Here is a 16,560-nt window from a genome sequence, read left to right as displayed (position 1 = left end):
ACTAGCATTTAGAAAACTAAACTTTTTAGAAAAATATTTATTTATTTATTTGAAAGAGAGCCGGGGTCAGGGGAGAGGGAAAGAGAGAATCTCCAACAGGCTTCTGCTGAGCAAGGAGCCTGAAAAAGGGCTCAGTCCCATGACCCTGAGATCATGACCTGGGCTGAAATCAAGAGTTGGACACTTAACCCACTGTGCCACCCGGGCATCCCAGAAAACGAAACTACTTGACCCAGCAATTCCACACCTAAAAATTTACCGAGGAAAATGAAAATGTATGCCTACAAAGGGTTGTAAAAAAATATTCATAGTAACTTTATTAATATTAGCTCTAAACTGGAAATAGCTCCCATCAATGGGAAAACAGGTAACGGGACTGTGATATATTCATATAACACGATATCATTCAGCAAGAGAAAAAAAAAAACTATGGATATATGCAACAAGATAAACGAATTTCAAAAACCTTATGATGAGTAAAAGAATTCTATCACAAAAGAGTACATATGATTGCATTTATATGAAGTTTCAGAATAGTTAAAACTAATCTATAGTAGAAAGTCAGAACGGTAGTAGCCTTTGAAGGTGGGAGAGGGAATTGACTGAGAAAGGGCACAAGAAAACTTTCTAGGGTGATGGTAATATACTATATCTTGATAGGCTCGGGTTACATAATTGTATGCATCTGTCAAAGTTTATGATTTGTGCATTTTATTATATGCAAATATTTTCTCAAAAGAAAAAAACTACATTGCAATACTGAACTCTACTTATTTATACGCACGCTTAAGTATTTAGAGGGAAATAGATTAATGTCTGCAATTCACTGTGAAAAGTATCAAGAAAAATTGAAATGTAATGACGGATGGATAGATGGGTCAATCAGTGCTAAAGCAAGTATAGTAAAATATTCATAATAGAATCTAGGTGGTGGTAAAATGAGTACTGGACACAGAATTCTTTTGACCCTGCTTTACGATGGAAGATTTTTCACAATAAAATATTAGGAAAAAAGTAAAGAATGTTGGGAAACCACATGCCTACCAAGGGCTTAAAGAACGGAGTAAGTATTTTCCACATTAGGGAACATCTAGGCCTATTTCTTGCTCTGGGTTTTACAAAAGACTATGTTGAAGATTAAAATTTTCAAATAGAAATATGGTCAGTTATATAAAACTGCAACTTGATAAATGTTTTGCTCACAGATGTCCTAACAAAACTTATTTTTACTGTTCCTACGATGGACTGTTTTTTTCCATGGCTTTAAATGTTGCAGCTGTGTTACTTGTCATGACATCCTCCTGAGACAGAGCTGAGATAAATTTAAGGATCAAAGAGCTCCAAGTGATTTTATAGATATTATCTTATTTATCCTCGAAGTAGTTCTAAAAGATTCTAGTTGAGCAAGCACTATCATGTCCATTTTACAGTCAGAGAAAACAGGACAGAGAAATTAAGGGATTTATTTAAGGTCACAGGACACAACTGGCACCTATAATAATAGTATACTGAAAGCTTACTATGCCAATTTTACAATCATCCTCTTATTTAACGTGCACATAAGCTTTCATTTTATACAGCAGGAAACCAAGGCTTACAGAAAACAAATAGCTTGGCCAAAGTTACAAAGCCCATCATCCTAACTTCTATCTAATTAGGTAATGAGTTCTGAACATTTTTGCTGCTAAGACATCTAGATGTTCACATTCCTGTGGACATAACTGAAGTTATGCATAATTTTGCCAACTACTGGTAATTCTACTTCTTCTCTTTTTCTCCAAAAAACACACTGGAATGCAACTAAGAGTGATATAGAAATAACCTTGAATCTCTTCCAATTTATACTTTAGAAAAAGCAAATTATCTACAAATTTTAGTATTTTGAGAAAAATGAGAAACAAATTACTTTGCAGTATTAATACTGAGAATCTGCAATAGTCTGAATCTTCTAAGACTTTTTCTTGTATAGTATACCATGGCTCCAGGAGACTGACCATCTTACTGAAGAGAAAGGTGTGATACAAATCTTGTAGCCTAAACTGCCCTCTCCAATTGGTTCTGGACCTATTTCAAACCTGATCATGCACCAGATGTCTCTAGCATTTAGCATGAATGCTACAGAGAATGCGGCCCCAAATTTTAATGAACACCAAGGTTACTGAGCTCTAAAAGATGTCTAAGTAGAAGACAAAGCAGCACAACCTTCAATAATATAACCAAGTCATATCACCTTCCTCCTTTTTTCCCCTCTACTTCCACAACCCCAGATTTCTGTAGAAACTTCATAATACTTTGCCTTTTTCTCTAATACCCAGCTATATCAGCAGCACTATAGGCGTTAAAAGCCTAACGCTCACGGTGATATTAGAAGATGGGGTCTTTGGGAGGTGATAAGATCATGAGGGCAGAGACCTCATGAATGAGGTAAGTGTTCTTATAAAAGAGACCCCAGAGAGCTTTCTAGATTCTTCTGCCATGTGAGGACACAGCAAGAAGACAGCCATCTATGAATCAGGAAGCCAGCCCTCACCAGACACTGATTCTGCTGGTATCTTATCTTGGACTTCCTATCCTCTTCCAGAACTATGAAAAATAACTTTCTGTTTGTTTATAAGCCACCCAGTCTACGGTATTTTGTTATAGCAGCCACAACAGACTAAGGCAAGAGATATCTATTCTCATTCTCAGAAATGATTTATTTTATTTATTTATTTATTTATTTTTTAAAGATTTTATTTATTTATTTGACAGAGATAGAGACAGCCAGCGAGAGAGGGAACACAAGCAGGGGGAGTGGGAGAGGAAGAAGCAGGCTCACAGCAGAGGAGCCTGATGTGGGGCTCGATCCCATAACGCCGGGATCACGCCCTGAGCCGAAGGCAGACGCTTAACCGCTGTGCCACACAGGCGCCCCAGAAATGATTTTTTTTTAAAGATTTTATTTATTTATTTGAAAGAGACAGCCAGTGAGAGAGGGAACACAAGCAGGGGGAGTGGGAGAGGAAGAAGCAGGCGCTTAGCGGAGGAGCCTGATGTGGGGCTCCATCCCAGAACGCTGGGATCACGCCCTGAGCCGAAGGCAGACGCTTAAGGACTGCGCCACCCAGGCGCCCCTAGAAATGATTTACAATGAAGAGATTCAGCCTGAAAATATTCCTCAGTCTGACAACTAGTTGACAAATTTAGGTGCTGTTTGTTCTTTACCACATTGTTTCTCTATTCTAGTTCCTTCTTTGTGGTCCCTACTAATTTTTTTAAGTCCATGATTAACCAAAGGCTCTAAATAAATGTATCTCATTTGAAGAAAAAAATTAATTTTGATTCAAGAGGCAGAGGTGATTATTTACTTTACAAATTAAATTCTTACTTTATGAAAAAAAGAGCAATTCTTTAAAGACTAAACTGTGTTGTATTTATTTTTTAAGATTTTATTTATTTTTGTGAGAGCGAGCAAGTGCGTGCAGGTGCCAGAGCAGGAGGAGAGGCAGAGGGAGAAACAAGCTCCCCGCTGAGCAAGGAGCCTGATGCAAGACTCGATCCCAGGACCTGGGATCATGACCTAAGCCGAAGGCAGACACCTAACCGACTGAGCCACCCAGGCGCCTGCTGTGTTGTATTTAGATATGATTTAACATGCACATAATCTTTCACAAATAAATCTATATATAACTTGAAACAATTTCTGTAGTATCTTTAACTTTTAAAAGAAAGCAAACTAAAACAATACAAATATATCAATATAATTTTCAAAATGTGTATACATAGTTGGCAGTTTAGACTTCTTTAAGCAAAGAGCGTATACATAGTTGGCAGTTTAGACTTCTTTAAGCTACCCTTTCTTAAGAACCTACTATGTTCTGTGCAAAGAACCTGGCTCTGTGCAAAGGGCTTCATATGTATCGGCTCATTTAATCTTCACACTGAGTTCAGTATTATTATCCTTTTATTTTAATTTTTAAAAGAGATTTTATTTATTTATTTGACAGAGAGAGCAAGAGAACACAAGCAGGGGGAACGATAGGAGAGGGAGAAGCAGGCTCCCTGCTGAGCAAGGAGCCTGATGCGGCACTCGATTCCAGGACCCCAGGGTCATGATCTGAGCTGAAGGCAGACACTTAACCAACTGAGCCACCCAGGTGCCCCATCCTTCTTTTTTTTTTAACAGATGAGAATATAGTGGTTTATGGAGGTGAAAGTATTTGTTCAGAGCCTTCTTTTCAGCAGGTCACCCTAATTAGGATTGTCTGATTTCCATGAAAAAGGTTTATCTGATTGCAGAGCTCAACTCTCTCTAGTATTCCACACAACATATTACACAGCAGGATCTTTAATGCCCCTATGGCCTACAATGCCCAATGTTGGGGCACCTGGGTGACTCAGTTGGTTAAGCGTCTGCCTTTGGCTTGAGTCATGATTCTGGGGTTCTGGGATTGGGCCCCTGCATTGGGCTCCCTGCTCAGCGGGGAGTCTGCTTCTCCCTCTGCTCCTCCCCCTACTTATGCTCTCTCTCACTTTCTCTCTCTCTCAAATAAATAAATTAATCTTTTTAAAAAAATGTCCAAGATCACTCAACTTCTTGCTGTCTTCTTGTGATCCATCCCATCCTCACTGGGTACCTGGCTGTGCATTCAGATCAGAAGAGACCATGAAAGTGAAAGTACATTATAAAAAGTCTGGTCCCTGCCTAAGTCTTTGGGTAAGTTTGTCTCTCTCTCTCTCCGTTTTTCTGCCTAATGTCTAACCTAACACTAGGTTTACCAGTACCACCTCATGGAATCACTGAAGACAAAGTCACAGAACCTGACTGGCTATAGAACTACGAGGGACATTATTCAATCCAACTCTCTCTTTTTACAAATAAGGAAACTCGAGTCGAGAGACGCCAACTTGCCAGGGTCACATTGCTAACTGATGCAGCCATATCTATAACCAGATCTCTGCATCTGCATCTTATATCTACAATATAAGGAGTTTCCACCTGAGGGGCTATTTAAGACTTCTTTAATGAGGTTTTTAAAATTATAAAGTAATTTCATAGTGAGAAAAGTACTAACACTCCAGGAAAGTATAAAATGAAGAGTAGAAGCCCCTTCTCTCCTTCTACCTTTTAATCTTATTTCACTCCCTGGGTGTAACCACTATTAAGTTTCTTGTGTGTTTGTCCCAAATTTTTCTATATATGTATATGCACATATATGTGTGAAGCAATTTAAATATGGAACTCCAAAAATTATTCTCTCATTTCAGGCTGATGTTTTCCTCTGTATAACGTAGTCAACAGTCATATTATTAATAATATGCATAAGTAATATTACAACATGTCTCTAAGTTTGTAAAGCCTTAAGTATGATATTCGCCTCAGGTACAGCTCACCTGTTTTCCAGATCCGGCATGCTTAGGTTTCTAGCAGCAAAGCACATTTTGAGAGGGATGACCTTCCTGTCCTTGGTGCTGTTCTGGTGTTTTGGAGAACCAGAGTCCTCACTGCCACTAAAGCTTGGTGACTGAGGAGATGCACCTTCCCATGGTAGATCTGATACTAATGATGGCTTCTTGATATATGGTGTTACTTCTCGGATGAACTTGACTATGAACAAAAATCAAAGAAGACGGTTACTGTTTTTGCTTCCCATGAAAAATGACAACTGAAATACACATATACATGTAATATCTGCCAGGAAGTGAAAAAAGACACTAAGTTAAAGAGCCAGAACACAGAATCTTAGGATTGGACGGTATTTTAAGGCTACATAATCCAAAGGAGATACCACTACTGTATTCTAAAAAGTTTAACTTCTGAGCTTTTGCATGTATTTTTCCTTCTGCTTAGGACTCCTCTCTATCTGCCTGGTCAACTCTACTTCAGAGTCACCTCCTCCACAACCTTTCCTGTCAACTCTCCAAGGTATTACCATTACACCTCTGTAACAACCCCTAGCACCCTGGGCTATAATCCTTTGTTAATATTTCTGCTTACCTGCTGGGTCTGAGTTCTTTGAGGGCAGGAATTATAATGTATTCAGTCTTACTATCCAACACCTAGGACAGTGTGTGCTCAATACATGTTTGAAGAAACGAGTAAAGAAAGAAATGGGTGCACCTGGGTTGTTCATTTGGTTAAGCATCTGACTTCAGCTCAGGTCATGATCTCAGGGTCCTGGGATGGATCCCTGCATCAGGCTCTGCACTCAGTATGGAGTCTGCTTCTCCCTCTGCCCTTCTCCTGTTCATGCTTTCTCTCTCTCAAATAAATAAAAATCTTTAAAAAATTAAAATTAAAAAAAAAATTCCCCATGTTGCCAAAAAAAAGAAACAAAGAAACAAATGAACAATTAAATACTTGAATTATTTCCATAGTTGACGGTGCCACTTAACTTTAGACAACTCAACATTCAGAAAATTCTTGAAATTTCCACCCACTGATTTGCAGTCTACTGAAGCATACAGAAAAAACTTCTTTCACATGAGAATACTTCAATTATCTAAAAACTGAGATTATTTATCTCTCTCTTCTCCCAACTAAGCTAAATATCTCTAGTTCAATTCAATTCCGCTCAATCAATATTTTTAGCTACCTACCAACTGCCAGGAATTTTAGCTACCCACTAAAAATACAGTAATAAATGAAGAAGCACAGACCCTGCCCAATCTAGTAAGGGAGACAGCTATATAAACAGATCATTATAGATTTGAAAACAAATACAAAAATAAAGTATTCAGATAAGGTATTTTGATTAATGGTAGCCCTGAATTAAAACATAGCTTTCAGGGGCGCCTGGGTGGCTCATGGGGCACCTGGGTGGCTCAGTTGATAAGCGTCTGCCTTTGGCTTAGGGCATGATCCCAGTGTTTTGGGATTGAGCCCCGCATCGGGCTCCCTGCTTGGCGGGAAGCCTGCTTCTCCCTCTCCCACTCCCCCTGCTTGTGTTCCCTCTCTCACTGCCTCTCTGTCAAATAAATAAATAAAATCTTTAAAAAACAAAACAAAACATAGCTTTTAGTAGCTGGCAAACTTTCTTCTTTTTAAGTTCAATTTTAAGGCTTGTAAAATACTTCTTTGACCTCAGTCATGACTGAGGAAACTGCTGTCATTTGAGGCATGGTGCTCTTGTTTCAAAAAAACAGATAAACCGAGGATTATTAAAACTTCAAGTGCCATTAAAAATGTAAATAGTTGGGGCGCCTGGGTAGCGCAGTCGTTAAAGCGTCTGCCTTCGGCTCAGGGCGTGATCCCGGCGTTCCGGGATCGAGTCCCACATCGGGCTCCTCCGCTAGGAGCCTGCTTCTTCCTCTCTCACTCGCCTGCTGTGTTCCCTCTCTCGCTGGCTGTCTCTCTGTCACATAAATAAATAAAATCTTTAAAAAAAAAAAAAAGTAAATAGTTGAATGAATACAGAATGTAGTCATCATTACCTCTGCTATCATGATATATGATATCAGTATTCTACTTCCCTCTCAAACTCTAATGTGGTAGGTCATTAGAGTAGTATCACTGGAACTGAAAAACTAGAAAGATATGATCGTTATCAATATTATAATAGTATTAATATTATATTATATATCAATATATTATATTATATTATATATTGATATATATGATATATATTATGTTATATATATATATCATATATATCAATATTATAATAGTATTAATATTCTACAGCATTGGAAGCTTTACAAGCTCGGGTGCCTGGGTGGCTCAGTCGATTAATTGGCTGACTCTTGATTTCAACTCAGGTCATGATGTTTAACCAACTGAGCCACCCTAAAAGATTTTATAATAAAACACTTAGATTTCTAACAGCCCAATTCCCATCCCTGGAGGTAACCATTATATGGTCTTTCAGACATATGCTAGATATGCTAAGCATATGTAAAAATAAACACACACGTACATATGTATACATACGTATGCTTCACATAATGGTAGTATATAATGCTTACTGCTCTGAACCTTGCTTTTTTTACTTAATAATACTGATAATAGTTTTTCATAAGCCCAGCATTCTGCAGCTCATTCTACAGCATGATGAGGTTACAGACAGTCCTTTGGACTCAGATGGACCTGGTTCAAAAACCAACTGTGTTCTCTACCTCACAGTTACTTGAGTGTTCTGAGGTTCTCATCTATAAAATGGAAGTAACACTAAACAAGTAAAAGTTTCAGTAAAATAGTACGTGCCTTTCTTTTCTTTTAAGTTTTTATTTATTTAAGTAATCTCTACACCCAACGTGGGGCTTGAACTCACGACCCCAAGATCAAGAGTTGCAAGCTCCTCCGACTAAGCCAGCCAGGTGTCCAACGTGCCTTTCTTTTCCTTCCCTAAACTAAACAGTTGGCAAAGTTAAAAAACTGTAAGAGCAATCAGTAGAAACTGGGTGAAATTATTTTCTTATAAGTTTTTAAATAAGATCTGCTGAAATTAAGCATAATCCTAGAAAATATAATAATGCCAGAGTTTAGATATAGTTTATGTGTGTTTGTACACGTGTGTAGGTGCTTTCTATGCACAGTTATAATACATGCATTTCTAGGTGGAGAAGGTAAAAGCTAGCTGCCTCAGGTCACTAAGGAGATTTTTTCATCCTAGAAAAATAAGCAGGGGTGCAGCCAGTATATCCCTTGAGCAGCTGACTCAGGCATTTCAATACACGCTTTAGCTTTTTGTGCTTTCAAGAGAGGATTAGATATCAAGAACTTCAGAAATTCCTAAGTTTCCAGTCACGGCCAATGGCAGAGACTTGCTTTTTGAACATTCAAGGCATTATACCAACTATTGGGCTATCAATCAGAGGAAATTAAAGGCATTCTAAATGACTACTCTTGAATATTATAGGGGTGTAAAAGGACCTTTCATGATCTACTCAGAAGTTCATTCAGTCACTCAGGACTGCACATACATTTAATTAAGACAGACATATACCTACAGCCTATTTCATGGCCTTATGAAAGAGCAGTGATTTCACTTGAATTGATGACAATGCCCATACCCCAATCCACTGGCCATCCATAATGGCTGAAGACCTGTGAATAGACATCTGTTTCTAATTTACCTGAGATCTGGGAGAGGTGGAGAGTTAACAGTGTTCTGTTTTAGTCCTATAATTAGACCTCTCCAGTTACCACAGTACTCTCACCTGGATACCTGGCTGGATAAGCAAAGACTGTACACCCCTGCACGGCATTCAGGTTGACTCAGAACCCACAATATATTTCAGAATTATTTCATTTTTCCTGATAGTTGAGGATTATCCTCAAAATGTTTAATGAAACATTGATGTTTCAGGTGTTTAGATGCTGAAGTTAATTTCTTCTATGTACTGATCACTCTTACTAAAAATGAAAGAGGCTTCTCCTCACCCTAAGAGCATCACTATAACCCCTTTTCGTGAGAGTGACAAAAACACACACATGTACTGTTCACACCCCTGGAAAGATGTCTAGAAGGATTTTCATCAAAATATCAACTGTGCTTATATGTAGATGTAGGATTGCTTTCTTTTCTTTATATAGTTCTGTATATTTGAAATTCTTATGAGTCCATATAACTTATACAAAAAAAAACTTACTAAAGAAATGAAGAAAACTTATTCTGAAATCTTGCTCAAAATTTAAATATGGAACCACCTTAAACTGAAATCTCACTGAGCCTTCGAAAACTATAATGCACTGGATGGGATTCAAGATCCAACTGATTCTTACTGAATTCCATGCTCTAATGAGCAGGTTTATAGGAGGTCCATGTATTTTAATGAGGTACACTGTGATCCTGGTTTGGGTTTTTTTTTTTTTTTTTAAGATTTTATTTATTTATGTGACAGAGAGACAGCCAGCGAGAGAGGGAACACAAGCAGGGGGAGTGGGAGAGGAAGAAGCAGGCTCCCAGCAGAGGAGCCTGATGTGGGGCTCGATCCCAGATCGCCGGGATCACGCCCTGAGCCGAAGGCAGACGCCCAACGACTGCGCTACCCAGGCGCCCCTGGTTTGGGGTATTAAGCAGCATCTGATTTTGAGCTGAATGCCTTTTATGTGGCTTTTAAAAGATACTTCATAATGCAAACATAAGTTACGGCTGTAAACACAGGTATTCCAGTAAATCAATCTCCTTCCTTTCCAGACATCAACCTTTCATATAATCATTATTTTCTTCTTTATCTCTAACACTTAACTTTTTCTTACCTAATCTGGTGACCTATACTATGAGTTTAAATGAAACTAATGGATCAGACAATGTGGGGAGAATGGTACCATTATTTTCCCCAGCTTTTACAAACAAATTTGTCTCTGGTTTATCCTGAGTGTGGAAGAGCTGGCTTGTCATTTCACTCACAAATGAGTTATGGTGACATCACTGTTAAAGTATTCTCCCAAGAGGTTTCTCCTCAACCTCATCCCAAACTGCTCCTCCAAATCAGCGATCTGATAGATGGCCACCAGAAACATTAGGGAGGAATTACTTTACTTTCAGTAAAAAGCCTTTTACATTCTCAACTTGCAGGTGTCTTTCAGCTCAAATATCCTGTCATTTGGGGTTTGAGTAGACTGCACAGTCTAGGGATTGTCGATGTAAACCCTGAATGTATTCAGAATGATTATGGTTTCACTATACCTTTCCTTTTTTTTTTTTTAAGATTGATTTATTTATTTGAGAGAGAGAGAGAGAGAAAGCGTGCGCATACACGTGCTTGGAGGGGAGGAGCAGAGGGAGAGTCTCAAGCCGACTCTGTGCCAAGCAGGGGAGCCTGAGGTGGGGCTTGATCCCAAGATCACAACTCAAGTGGAAACCAAGTAGGGTGCCCAGCCAGCCAGGAGCCCCTATACCTTTCCATTTTAAAGTAACATTGCATATTCACTAATTTATTGAGCTCCTGGTATGTGCCAGGAACTGTTTAAGGAAATTAGAATAATAAATCCATAAACAAAGCATGCAAAAAAAAAGAGATAAATGTAATTAGTAAGTAAATTATACTCTGGAGAAACAAAACGTATGGTCATATAAAAGCCTATATGCAAATGTTTTTAAGCAGCTCTATTTGTTAAGTGCCCAAACTGGAAACAACCCAAATTTCCTTCAATGGGTGACTGAATAAATTGTAGCACAGCCACAGAATAGAATACTACTTGGTGATAAGAAGTAATGAACTATTGATACACTGAGCAATTTAGGGAAATCTCAAAGGCATTATGCTGAGTAAAAGCCAGTGGTGAAAGGTTACATACTACATGATCCCATTATGGAAAAGACAAAAATATATGATTAAGAGCAGATCAGTGGTTGCCAAGGTTAGGAATGGAAAAGACATGATTCATTCTTTGGAGCATGGAACTGTCCTGTATCAGGATTGTGGTGATGGTCACAATAATTTACATGTGTTAAAACTCACAGAACTGTACACCATCAGAGGGGAAAAAGGCAATTTTACTGCATGATAATTAAAAGATAAGAAAAAAGGAGTAAATTATAGAATAGATTATAAAATGTTAAGTGTTGGAAAAAGAACAGTAGGGGAAGGCAGATCAGGAGTGGCATAAGGGGGGTCAATTTGCAATTTTAAATAAGGTGGTTAGGGTAAGCCTCATTAAGATGTTTGAACAAAGACTTAAATTAGGAGGTGGGGGAGTCAGTCATGCGGATATCTGAGAGAAGCGATGCAGACAGGGAGAAGAGTGCTAAAGCAGTAAGGAAAGCCAGTGTGCCTAGCACAGGGTAATCAAGGAAGAAAGAGTAGACAATGGGGTCACAGAGATAATGGGGGTAGGAGGAAGATGATGTTGGGACTTTGAGGTCATCGCAAGGACTTTTGGCTTTTATTCTGAAGTGGTAAGACATAGAGTGGTTTTAAGCAGAGGACTGACATGATCTAACTTGTATTTTAATCATTCTCGCCACTATATGGAAAACAGAGTGAAAGAGGGCAAAGGCAAAAAGTAGGAAGACCAATTATTAGAAGTTTAAGATCACAGTAGTGAGACCAGGGTGGAAGGAGTGGAGGTGGTGAGAAGCGGTGAGATTCTCTACTAAAAGTAGACCTACCCAGATATTCTGACACATAGGAATGGGGAGGGGGGTGCGAGAAAAAGGGAGAAACTGAGGATGAGGATGATTTTGAGATTTTTGCCCTAAATAACCAGAAGGACAGAGCTGCCATCAACAGGTTTAGGGAGAAAGATCAGTAAAGTTGAGACCTATGTTCAACAACCAAATGTAGCTAGCAGCTAGATGCATGAGTCTGCAGTTCAGCAGACAGGTCTTAACCAGAGCTATGAATTTGGGAGCAAATGGCGCGTGGCTGGCATTTAAAGCCACAAGACTGGAAAAGATCACTGTATCAGTCAGGGTCCCAGCAGCAAACGAATGGCACAGGATTAATAAAGAGACAATTTATAAAGGTATGGACAACATGTCAGGGAAATTACAAGGGAAAACAGAGTGTGATATCCTGTTTACACACCTAGGCGTAAAGGGACCAGGAGAGGAAGGGGTTGGTTACCAGACCCAGGGGAGTCCTTAGAGGACTGACTCAAGAGGAGCAGTGACCTTCAGTCAATTCAGCTAGTTTGGAGCCAAGGGGATAAATGCTCCAATTTCACTTTTTTCCTCCCTTCCCTCCAGTGTCCTGTTGGGACTCTACATTGGCCAAAGTCAACAAAAGCCAAAGGGCAAAGAAGCTTGTTGATGCAATTTGTGCAGGTCAGCCTCCCGGAAAAGAAAGCAGGTAGAGAAGGAAGAGTGAACCTAGAGTGGCAAATGGAAGACTTCCAGCACGATCACCAAGGGAGGGAGTATAGATGAAGAAGAGGACATTCTACTATTAAAGGGCTGGGGAGAAGAGAATGAACAGCAAAAGAGACAGGAGACTCACAAGACCCAAGTACTCCATAGAAATACTGGCCTAAAATAGTACCAAGTTTACCCAAACTGGAAAAGCCATGCTTTCATCTTACTAAGCCCGACTTAGTTCCTTCCTCTCTTTACCACATTCTGGAAAGAAAGAAAGGAAAGGAAAGGAAAGGAAAGGAAAGGAAAGGAAAGGAAAGGAAGGAAGGAAGGAAGGAAGGAAGGAAGGAAGGAAGGAAGGAAGGAAGAAAAAGAAAGAAAGAAAGAAAGAAAGAAAGAAAGAAAGAAAGAAAGAAAGAAAGAAAGAAAGAAAGAAAGTTTATGCTAGCTGTCTTTATTTTCTCCTTTTGCTCCTAAACCTCTTCTGAAGAAAACTGTATTGTAAAGAGTCACTAATGTTTTCTCACTCACCCAATCCAAACTTCTCAGTCCTTACTCTTGCCCATTCCAACATCTGACAGTGCACTCCATCAACTGTTATTCCTCCTTTCTGTCCCTTTATTTTCTAATGCCTTGTTTTTCCTCCTATCTCTACAATGCAGCTGCTCCCCAAGGCTCCGGTTTTAGCACTTTCTTCTCACTTTATCTTCTAGTCCCTAGCAACTTTCAATGCTAGATCCCTACATTTAACACAGCTCTCTATAACTAGTGGCTCTTGTAGGTCCCAATTCCTTCCACTCAGGTGCTGTCCCAACCCTTCAAAATCACCATATCCAACCGTGAACTAATCTTCATTATCCTTAATCCTCTCCTGTGTGCACTGTTTTCGTTGTTAGCGTTAGCATCAACACCTTTCTAGCCAATCAGTATCTAAACCGGTAGTACGGAAAGCAGAGCATAAAGCCCAATCATCTGTATTTTATTTTGGATTAAAGACCTAAACGTGAGACCTGAAACTATAAAACTCCTAGAAGAGAACATAAGCAGTAATTTCTTTGACATCAACCATAGCAACATTTTTCTAGCTATGCCTCCTAGGGCAAGGGAAACAAAAGCAAAAACAAACTATTGAGATTACACCAAAATAAAAAGGTTTTGCACAGTGAAGGAAACAATCAACAAAATGAAAAGACAACCTACTGAATGGGAGGAGATATTTTCAATTGATATATTTGATAACCGGTTAATATCTGAAATATATAAAGAACTAAAACCAACCCCCCCAAATAATCCAATTAAAAATAGGCAGAGACCCTGAACAGACATTTTTCCAAAGAAGATACACAGATGGTCAAAAGACATTATGAAAAGATGCTCAACATCACTAATCATCAGGAAAATGCAAACCAAAACTACAATGACATAACACCTTACACCCATCAGAATGGTTAGAATCAAAAAGGCAAGAAATAACAAGTGTTGATGAGGATGTGGAGAAAAAGGAATCCTCATGCACTCCTGGAGGTAATGTGAATTAGCACAGCTACTGTGGAAAATAGTATGGAGGTTCCTCAAAAAGTTAAAAATAGAAATACCATATGATCCAATAATTCCACTACTGAGCATTTACCCAAAGAAAACTAAAACATGAGAAACACTAATTTGAAAAGATATATGCACCCCCATGTTTAGCACATTATTTATAATAGAGAATGGAAGCAACCCAAATGTCAATTGACAGATGAATGGATAAAGAAAATGTGATATCATAATATGTATATTATACACCCACACCCACTATATATATATATATATATATATATATATATAATGGAATATTATTCAGCCACACACAAAAAAGGATGAGATCTTGCCATTTGGGACAACATAGATGGACCTAGAGGGTATTATGTTAAGTGAAGTAAGTCAGACAGAGAAAAACAAATAGCATATGATTCCACTTATATGTGGATTCTAAAACAAAACCAGTGAATAAATAAACAAAAAGCAGAATCAGACCTATAAATACTGAGAACAACCTGATGGTTGCCAGAGGGGAAGGGGATGGGAGGATGGACAAAATGGGTGAAGGGGAGTGGGAGATACAAGCTTCCAGTTATGGAACAAATATCGTGTGTGTATTTTTTTAAAGATTTTATTTACTTATTTATCACAGAGAGAGAGAGAAAGAGAGAACAGCAGGGGGAGCAGCAGGCAGAAGGAGAAGCAGAGTCCCCTGCTGAGCAAGGAGCCCGACGTGGGGCTTGATCCCAGGACCCCGGGATCATGACCTGAACCAAAGGCAGACGCTCAACTGACTGAGCCACCCAGGCACCCCTATTTTTTTCTCTTTAAAAGCAGGAAATCCATGTCTCTTTATACTTTCTTTGTGTGAAGACATGGGAGGAGTGATTTGTGACATTGTATCAGTGAGGAATTACATGATGATCACCTGAATCTCAGGTCTAATACAAATTTGAGTTATAATTCTTCGGATTTGCTGTACCATCATTTCCAAAGTCATACTTATTTTCCCATTACTGCCCTATCATTTAACCCTGTGAAGTCAGCTCATTCGTTCTTGCCAGTCACCAGGACGAAAATATTTCCAATAAAGAACCCAAGCACGTCCTCAGAAGCAGTACATGTGCTTATAAGATGTGATTTCAGTTATTTTTTGGTTAAAAAACAACAATTGTAGTTTATATTGGCTCTAAGATTCTGAATTCATTTCATTACCTATCTTTCCTTCTCCATTTCAACCTAAGGCCTTTCCAAGTCAATAAAAGTAGTTGATCTATCTTTTTCAAGGATCTCAAATTATTATTGGAATGAGAAGGAGAACTCAAGTTTCTTTTGGAACCTCTGAGCAACAGTGGAATGAGTCCAAATAAGCCAGAAATAAGGTAGCTCTGAAATTGTGTCCAGCAGTTAAAACTTCAGGATTTTTAAATTATGGCCTTTTATAATAAATTTATGCAAACTGGCAAGAAAAGATGTATTTTTTAGGCTTTAATCAAATTCTAACATAGATATCTATTATTTTCATACAAAAGTATTAGCTTTCACACTTTTATATATACAAGCATAGAACAAAAAGCTAGATTGAAATAATTTGCGTCTTTGGATTGTTTACTATATAATTTCTCCTTCACAGTCTTCTTTAACTACTAATCTTACATGGTAAAACTAGTTGTGGGTCATTTATAAAGTAAATATTTTTTAAGTGAATTTAAAAAGTGATTTTCTTTGGAATGTTTCCTCAAACTAGAAAAGAATATGCAAGCTTTTCAACTTTTTATAAAAACAGGTTTTAGGGGCGCCTGGATGGCTCAGTCGGTTAAGCGTTTGCCTTCAGTTCAGGTCATGATCCCAGGGTCCTGGGATCGAGTCCCACATCAGGCTCTCTGCTCAGCGGGGAGTCTGTTTCTCCCTCTGCCTCCCCCTTCTCCCTGCTTGTGCTCTCTCGCTCATGCTCTCTCTCTCAAATAAATAAATAAAATATTGAAAAAAAGCAGTTTTAAACAACTTAGGTTTGCATTTTTAAATGTTTTTGTAAGGAAGATAGCTACCAACAAACTTCCCTGTGGGAAGTGCCACACAGTATGTGTATTTAAAATCCTTTATATAACTAATCTAAAACCTGGGAGACACTGTATCTGAAAAATTACATCAAATTCCATATTTTTCTTTTCCTTCTGGTATTTGAGATTTATGTTTACTTTCTATGTCGTATCTCTGTTGTTATAAGTCATTTCCACTTTTAGTACTTTTCCCTCACCTAATAAAAAAAGTATTGCTTTATGTGAAACAACGTTCCAATCTGTTTCAGACCCTTCTG

The 16,560-nt window shown here is 38.5% G+C and overlaps 1 protein-coding gene across 1 annotated transcript in view; it reads right to left on the bottom strand.

Annotated features, from left to right (window-relative positions):
• The window catches only part of SNTB2 (syntrophin beta 2), a 102,344-nt gene that overhangs the window by 51,041 nt on the left and 34,743 nt on the right, over positions 1–16,560 (bottom strand). The window contains exon 2 of the mRNA XM_026495105.4: positions 5,374–5,587. Coding sequence (XP_026350890.1) covers positions 5,374–5,587 — 214 coding nt within the window. The remainder of the gene's footprint in view (positions 1–5,373; positions 5,588–16,560) is intronic.

Source organism: Ursus arctos, unplaced genomic scaffold, assembly GCF_023065955.2.
Source record: "Ursus arctos isolate Adak ecotype North America unplaced genomic scaffold, UrsArc2.0 scaffold_19, whole genome shotgun sequence".
Lineage (NCBI taxonomy): Eukaryota > Metazoa > Chordata > Mammalia > Carnivora > Ursidae > Ursus > Ursus arctos.
Note: the sequence above shows the minus strand (reverse complement) of the source record. Positions and strands in the feature narration are given on the sequence as shown.